At 44.5% G+C, this 8,322-nt stretch overlaps 1 protein-coding gene across 5 annotated transcripts in view; it reads right to left on the bottom strand.

Annotated features, from left to right (window-relative positions):
* The window catches only part of SCAF4 (SR-related CTD associated factor 4), a 46,691-nt gene extending 39,503 nt beyond the window's left edge, over positions 1-7,188 (bottom strand). For 3 of the 5 annotated variants that reach the window (XM_075171132.1, XM_075171127.1, XM_075171144.1), the window contains exon 1: positions 6,868-7,188. In XM_075171132.1, coding sequence (XP_075027233.1) covers positions 6,868-6,897 — 30 coding nt within the window. In that variant the 5' untranslated portion in view covers positions 6,898-7,188. Of the gene's footprint in view, positions 1-2,187; positions 3,151-6,867 lie in introns of those variants that run through there. The other 2 variants (XM_075171135.1, XM_075171134.1) reach the window with 2 other exon arrangements.
* Positions 7,189-8,322: the final 1,134 nt, after the last annotated feature.

Below are 8,322 nucleotides of genomic sequence, written 5' to 3' on the forward strand. Positions count from 1 at the left end.
TTATGTTTGAAAGTCTGAGCACTGTAGCTGCACATGTTTTTAAAAGCACCATGTTTTTAAAAGGAATCATTTCTTTGTTGCTCCGTATCAACCCATGTACTACTACAAAAAAGGAGAGGTATTAAAGAGCCTACTAAACTCAAGCCACAATACAAACTATTGATTCAAGTGTATTTCTGCATACTTTTCACAACAGTATGGAAGTACAGGATAAAATATCTATAAAGCCAAGAACCTCAAAGGCAGAAAAATCACCTGCTCATTTTCAGGCTAATAAATGCAATTAAATAACAAAGATGAGCCACTCATTAAACCATAGCAGATAGCAAAAGGGAGACTAACCACATTGCCTGCTATTTAAAGAGCAAGATAGTAACCACCCCCAAATTAAAATTCAATGTAAAGTACAGAAGTAGTATAGAAAACACGTGGCAGCAGTGGCCTAAGAAAGCCTTCCAGCTCAAACTGTATAATCTGCTCCAGTTCATAAGCCCTAGGTGAGTTGTACTAGGAGGGGTGGGTAACGGGAGAAGGAATAGCCTGATGGCCTTTAGTTTTCAGTCTTTCAAGGAACAAATTATTAATTTCTGCCATTCTACAATTAATGCCCTTTGAGGGTCTATTTTGCACAGAAACCTGAGAACTACGGGTTTTTGAAGCAAAGGGGAGAATCACTCTTTTCAAATTCACCCACAGTCTTACCTTAGAACCCTAAAAAGACAGCATGTCTGGGCACAGCACGTCTTCAGAACAAGAAGAAGTTGAAATGTAGGAATAGCATCAGCTTCACTTCATTACTGAATTCATTACAAGAAAAGCAAAACCAGACAGTGATGTGTGCATGCCAGTAGAGAAGGAATAGGGGTGCCAAGGGAAAGACATAAGACATGTGGTCAGAGAAAAAAGGTAAGCTCATACACTTTCCAAACTACTAGGAAAGAAGTGAGAGAGTGTCATCCAGTGAGACTTATCCCATTGGCACAGAAGGAAAAAGATCAGGCTTATATCCTTTGGGGTGTCTCGAGCTTGATGTATGATCTTAAGTCTATTTATCTGTTTTAAGCATGAGATAACATAGTAGGAAGGTAAAAATACCTTTTAAGACTTGAACTGACTTCCCTGGCTTTGCTCTCTTACTGAAGTTTCTTTGCCATAAAAAGGTCTCTTTATTTACAAATAAAGAGGTACAGCTCCATTTTATATACTTACTAAATAAAACGCACAGAAAAGAAGCAGCACAGATAGAAGCATGATCTACTGAAAGAAACACAGTGTTTAGTGATTAGTGGATATCGAGCACGCAGGTCATTGTTACAATACTCTCATTCAATCTTCCCTTCTCCAATTCTCACAGAGCAGTCTAACATGCCCTCAACGGTTTCATCAAGTCTTATGCGTCCAAGAACATTTCTCTAGGCAGGCTCCATACACACATATGACACAGTCAGTACTCTGTACATTCATTCTTTTTTTTTTAGAATGTATTTTATTTATGCATTTAGAATCCACCCGATACAGCCAAACTACAAGTCACTTTTAGACGTATAATTGTAGTTATTTGTTCATGTGCCTACAGAAAAAAAAGGATGATGGAAGACGCAACTAACAAGCACAGATACCATACTATTTTGTTAAGAAAACACCATTACTATTAATGCATGATCAGATCTTTAAAAGGTCAGATGTTTTAAAAAATACACACGGGTCCAAAGAAAATCTGTTAGCCACATACATTTTCCTTCCCCTATAAAACTCATTGCTTCTTTTCGTCTTTAGGTCCCCACTCTTCCCTGAGCTACTAAGAAAAAGAGAAAGATAATGATGTCTACTAAACTTCTGTCACTAAGCTATGTCTCAGAGGATCAATCTAAGTTTAAAATTCTTGACCATCAGCTGTGAAGCATACCAAGTGCTGCTGAAGGTAAGAGATCACCATAAAATTCATGGCTGTCAGGCTACATTCTTTGGAAAATAAAGTGAGATTTAAATTTGACCAGATATGAACCCCAGGCAATGAAGCTAAATAGTACTTCATCAACTAAGCTACTTCTGTGGCCTAGAAAGATCATTCACAAATTCTGAATCACTAGGGAGAAACATCTTTACAAAGACACTCATATAAAAATGACATCATAAAAGTACACAGAATAGAATTTTGTTTTCTACACAAGTGTTTTTGAAACTTACCTGCCTCTTAGGATCAGTGCTATGCTCGTAAGTCCAGCATGTCTCCTGAAAAGGTGTTCAACTCATTTCTTCTCTTACCAAGAATCTCTACTAGAATGCCACAGCTTTCAATATTCCAGGAAACAGTCCAGAAGCAACAGACACAGCTTTCAGGATCACAGCGATGATGACCCTTCAATTACCGTGATACAGTCATAAAAGCAACAAAGCAACTTCCATCCCAAAAGAGCTGCACACTACTTCGGCGATAATTTCAGTTTGAGTCTCACAATTTAAAAAGGGGACTAAATTCACTCTAAAAGTCTATAGCACCCTCCTATCTTTCTCTCCCTCCAAATAGCATTTGAACTGCTGCTTAAGCACTCTCCCAGGACATATGGGAGGCAGCACTGACTTAAAAATACAGCCTATTGCACCTACTGGAATACGGAAATCATTTTAGGCAGCTACAACAGGTAGCAGCTTTCACTGTTTTCTTAGAGGCAAAGGGTGCCAAAATGCACAAAAGACCATGTTAATCTTTCCTCCAACCAGACATTGGTAGTTCTGTCCTTGCTGCTTTGCCATACAACAGAGGGAGTCTAACTGGGGTTCACGAGTTCCAGTAACTGCTGAAGAACCACTGTGAAGGATATCCTGCTAACCTCTATTTATAGGACCTGGGGAAGGGAGGGGAAGAACAGGGCGCAACAGATTGTAATAGAACATGCAAAATGAAGTCTTACCATTAGCACAAGATAGCTATACTAGATCAAAAATACAACTGTCCAGTTCACTGAATATGGATAAATCGTAAAGAAGAAAGCTGCAGCTCTAACTTTAAAAGAAACAGCCCGCAAAATATCTACCCTGTTTGTGATCTAGGCACGCTTAAGTGGGATATCGTTTCAGTGGTACCGATTAACTATGACCAATCTGAGACACATGATTAAGTGAATGTACTGCATTACTCAATACAAATATAAGATTACAAAATAGGAAACTTGACTTTATTCTACTTCCAGCAGCAAGACTGTGAAGAAATTTCTATTTCTAACTTTTATAACCAGTGAACTATCCCTCAAGTTTTTCAGGTTAAAGAAAAGGAAACACATATCCCCTAAATTAAAACATGACAAGGATTAAAACCTTTACAAATCATGGCGGATGTATGGTTTTGGTGGTTTGGGGGTTTTTGGGGGGTTTTTTTAGAAAAATGTTTATCTGTTTTCTTAAAAACATAACAAAGTTTTGCACCATTATCAAGTTACCTTTTGTGATTTACTTATACTGTACTATTAATTTAACACAACATATACACCTAACATTGTAACTCATTCTTCTAGGATATAGTTTGAACTAATTTCCTCAGGGAAAATATACTATACTACATAACTGTCAATTCCCACCTATTCAGTTGGTAATACCTGCTCAGAGTACAGTTGGATAAAAAGAAAGCAGCAAACTTGTTTGGTCAATACAAAAAATGTGCATGTTCCTGTAGAAAAATGAGAATTTTTAAGAGGCATATTTACTGGTAAGCTTGCATTCAAAATATAGGTATAAAGAACAGGACTAAGGGAATGGGCAACACAATCAAACACGATCAAATTACGCAACCCGTGTAAGTTACCACCCATTGCCAGAGCCAAACTAATTGACTCTAAGTGTTCTTTCCTAGCTTGCCACAATTACTAAGTGCAACTTGCTAGCTCAAACCTCTATATTTAAGTTTTACCTCACAATTCGGGTGGGCAGTTAAGATCACATACTTATCACAATTAGCTGACAGGCAGAAACTTGTTACTTCACTGCAACATAATCACACATACCGTCAGAAGCCTATAACCCAAAGGGCAGAAACTCAACTTCCAAGTAGAATTGGAACCTAAGTCAGCCAAAACTACTAATGGTTTCTACTGGACTGGGTGAACAGCTTCGGCCAAAACAAAACAGATCAAATTGCATAAATAAAAGTGTTGCTGGTGCTTTTCTCTTCCTCACTAAGCTCTTCTGTCTGAGAAGAGGATACCAACCTAATAGCTTAGAGGATGCCTAATTTACAGCCATGACTTGAACTTGGACCCTCCACCATTCAAGAAATTGCTGTAATCATCAAACCCACCCCAAAAAATCCCAAATGATCATATCACCTGAAGCAATAAATGCCATCTCCTCCTTCATGTAGACTGCAAAGAGCTGACAGCTGCCACCTCCACAGAAGAGGCAGTAAAGCCGGAAGCACATCGCCTCTAGCATACATGGGAAGTCCAGCACAAAACTCATGGCTGCTGCAGTTCAAGTTGCCATTATAAAACCGCAATTCTCTGTCTACAATGGTATTGTACAGCCAGCAAGTTCAGGAATTCTTAACCTATAGGGTATTCTGTAGATACTCTGATCTTTGCTGTTGAAGCTGTTCCACTCTCAATAAAATAATTAAGTATTCAGTGAACAGAGATTGGTACCTCTGTAGCCCTTACAACATCTATGCATTGTAAGACAGTCTTACGGACAAAATGAGTTCTCACACACTCACTAGCCTGCGCTATTCCCACCATTCTGTGAATAACGTTGAGACCTTTTGTAAAGCAGCTCTTTCACTTTCTCCGCTTTCACTGAGAAAGCCCAGAAATGGAACAATATCTGACTGTAAATCTTACCCTCCTCAAAAAAGTTTGAGATGTTTCACACTTTATTTTAGTATGTATTGTTTTGCATGCACAGCTTCAGGCAACGCATGCTGGAAAGTTAAGAGAACTATTTAAGAACTGGACTTTATATTCTTAGCTAATATCATAAACACACCTTCTGAGAACAGGACAGTAATTACACAAACCTTGAATTTATTAACATGCTAGCTTTACGCATAAGCAGTCCTATGGAACTAGTCATACATAGAAATGCTGGCGGAACAGAGATTTTAGCAAGTATAGTTTTCTTCCCCATAACTGATGTTCAAATGAAATTCAATGTTTTGCTACCTTTCAGCAGCAGCCATCACAATTTCACTCAATATTTCTGATTGAACCAAACAAAAGCATCACGCTTTTACTACATCTGAGAGGAAGATGTATGAAATAAAACATGCCCATTTCTAAAACGGAGATTAGTCACTGAATGCCAAGAAACACTGCTTTCACTCTAAAGTCACGCATACTTTCACCACCAGATCAGCAAAAGAAGTGTTTTTTATTGAGAAACACTAAGCACTGTCTGTAGAATTAAGTTTTATCAGGTAGCGACATGTTGAAATGAATGAAGTGAAAGCAATCATCTGCTAGAACTTCTGTTTATATTTAGACAGGTAAGAATATTTCTGTTCTTTGTTTACACGAAAATTGAAAATGCCGCACGCGTGCCATTCTGTTTTAACTTACTTGAGAAGGTTGCTTTGCGCCCTTCTACACCACTGGTTCAAAACAGCACAATACACCCATAATGGGGTCAAATAAATAAAAATAAAACCATTAACAGGAGGCGTATGCTATCTACTTTTCACTTTGTACTTCTATAATTTTATTAAGGATGAGTAGATTTTCAGGTGTGTGTGTGTGTATGGCAAGCAGTTGCAGAGAGTGAACTTTACACAGCATGACTTCATCACATGAGAGTAGTCTGCCATTTTTCCTGTTTCTGTTCAGCAAACATGCACAGCAACCTAACCTTCCAAATGTATTCAACATTCTGGAATAGGTTCTGGCTTAGCTTTAACTGATTATCTGCAACAAGAACATGCATGTTCTATAGTCCATATAGGATCTGCAAAAGTCAAAGCACCAAGCTGAGGCAGGAGCGTCATTTAATCTAAGAATCATTTTAAGTCATGCGTCAAAAACTTTATAAAGTAGAGGCTAGAGTATTTTGTTATATATTATGCAAAAAACAATCACGGTCCATTTTGTTTCCAGTTCTGATTGGCTGACTAAGGAATCAAAGAAAAATCATCAGAAGACGACAGTGACCTTCTGTGTACCACGAAAGGAGACTTGAACGCCTTACGCTTTCCAATCTACCTCCCATGTCCCTAGTGTTGGGGTCGATCCCTTAGTCCCATCCCCAGGCGTCGTTTCTACACAGAGGTAAGCCCCCTTGCAGCTTTCCCTCTCTCTGTTCAACCTCCAGCCTATCCTATTTGCCGCCTGTTCACATGGCAGGTCTCTCGCCACACCACTGCGAGGAAATAAAAGTGCCTCGCGCCCTGAAACGCGGCTTCCCCCTCCTTAACAACACGCACGCAGTGGGAACGCCTTGTAACAGGGATCCCGGCTCGGACGCTCTCCAATGGGGCAAGGAGGAAACTGGTGGGGGGCAGAGAGGGGGGATCCGAAGATCCTCTCAGCGCCCCCCCCCCGGCCCGTGCTGGAACCCGGGTTGCGGCGTCGCTCGGGGAACGCTCCAGGCCGTTGCAACGGCCGGGGCGGGCCTGACCCCGCTCGCCTCCATCTTACTCAGGAGACCCGATCTCTCCCTCCCGCCCCTCGGGCCGGCGGGAGGCCCCGGGCCGAGCCAGGCCGAGCGCTGCCCGGGCCCTCCCCAGCGCAGGCCTCTGGCGGCGCCGCACCGGGCCCGCGCGGCCCAGAGCCGGAAGCCGAGCGCGGGTTGGGGGTGGGGGGAGCGATGGCGGCCACCGTGACACCCCCCTGCCCCGCCGCGGCCCCCCGCCCCGCGCTCCCCTCCCCCCCGCTCCCCGGCTCCCACCTCCTGGTTGAAGGCGTTCACGGCCTCCATGTTGGCGGCGGCGACTGATGCGGGCGGGCGCCCGCGCGGGGGAGGGAAGGAGGGGAGGGGGAGGAGGGGCAGCTCGGTCCCGCTCAGGGGCTGCGCGCGGACATGGCCGTTTGGCGGCGGCGGCGGGGCTCGCGCTCTCCCCTCTCCCTCGCTCGCTCGCTCGTTCGGTGCGGCGTCTCGCTGGCAGGGCCCCGGCACAGACCGTCTCTCCCAGCGGGATGGCGGAGCCCACGCCGCGCACAGCACCCTGGGATCGTGCAGGCCTCCCGGCCCCGCGCCACCCACAGGAGAGAGGAGAGGGGGGTGGGGGGGAAGGAGAGGGAGGGAGGGAGCTCGCGCGCGGCGAGGGAACCACGTGACCCGGGGCCGGGTTACTCCCCAGGCCCCGCCATGTCAGCGCCGGCCCCGCCCCCGGGGAGGGGAAATGGCGGGGATAAAGCTGTCCGCGGCGCCAGCACCCAGCCCGCTGCTGGCTTCGGCAGCGTTGGGGGGCTGCCGGCCTTGTCCCTCAGCTGTTGGGTGGGCAGTGGGGTCTGGACAGAGCCGGGAGGCTCCGCGGCTCGTCCTCGTCAGGGGAGGCCGCCGCTCCTGTGGCGTTGTTAGGGTGGCTGGGGCCGGATGGGTTAGGCCGGGCTCGGCTCGGTTCCCTGAGAGCGGGGTGCGGGGCAGCGTGCGCGTTTGGCCCGAGGAGCCGCGGCGGGTGAAAACGGCGCCCGCTTCCGTCTTCACATTTGAAAATTGCTGGTTTTTTAATCCCCCGTAGTCGCGTTTCGCAGGTGGCACAGAGCACACGCTAAACCCCGCTCTGAATAGAGCGAAGGACCGGCACTGGAGTGAGTGTGATACCTAGCACGCCCAGTGCCGTCACGGTGGAAGAAACCGCGCTGCTTGCTTAAATGTAAAACGGAGCAAAACTGAAAGGCTGTTCTCGAAGTCAAGTGTTTTGCACCGGTAAAGGAGATAGTTAATCAATGACTACACTCACGCTAACAATGGCAGCTAATGTGCATGAGAAAACGGCATGTGTGCTTCAAAGTATAGTTTCAAGGACATTACTGGGCTATTGACATCTATTAAGGAGCGCGTTTGTCAAGTACACTGTCAAGTGCTATAGTGATGTCTTGGTATCAGCATCAAATCATAGCGATTTGAGGTTTCCAGAGTGTTGCATGATACGGTAGGTTCAAAATGTTAGTGTTTAACTTACAATTTCATTGTTTAACTCTAGCCTAGTACATCAGCAAGGGAGTAAATTGGAAAGAGGAAACTCAGAATGTTACAGAAATGTCACAGAAGGTGTATTTGGCTTTATTTTGCATTCTGTTATTAAAGTGTGCCTGGTGTTTTGAGTTGTTAATCGAATGCAGATTACTTTCAGGAGTTTCTTCTCCCTGTCATCAATATATGGCTGTCCAGCAATTAGCC

This window comes from Calonectris borealis, chromosome 1, assembly GCF_964195595.1.
Source record: "Calonectris borealis chromosome 1, bCalBor7.hap1.2, whole genome shotgun sequence".
NCBI lineage: Eukaryota > Metazoa > Chordata > Aves > Procellariiformes > Procellariidae > Calonectris > Calonectris borealis.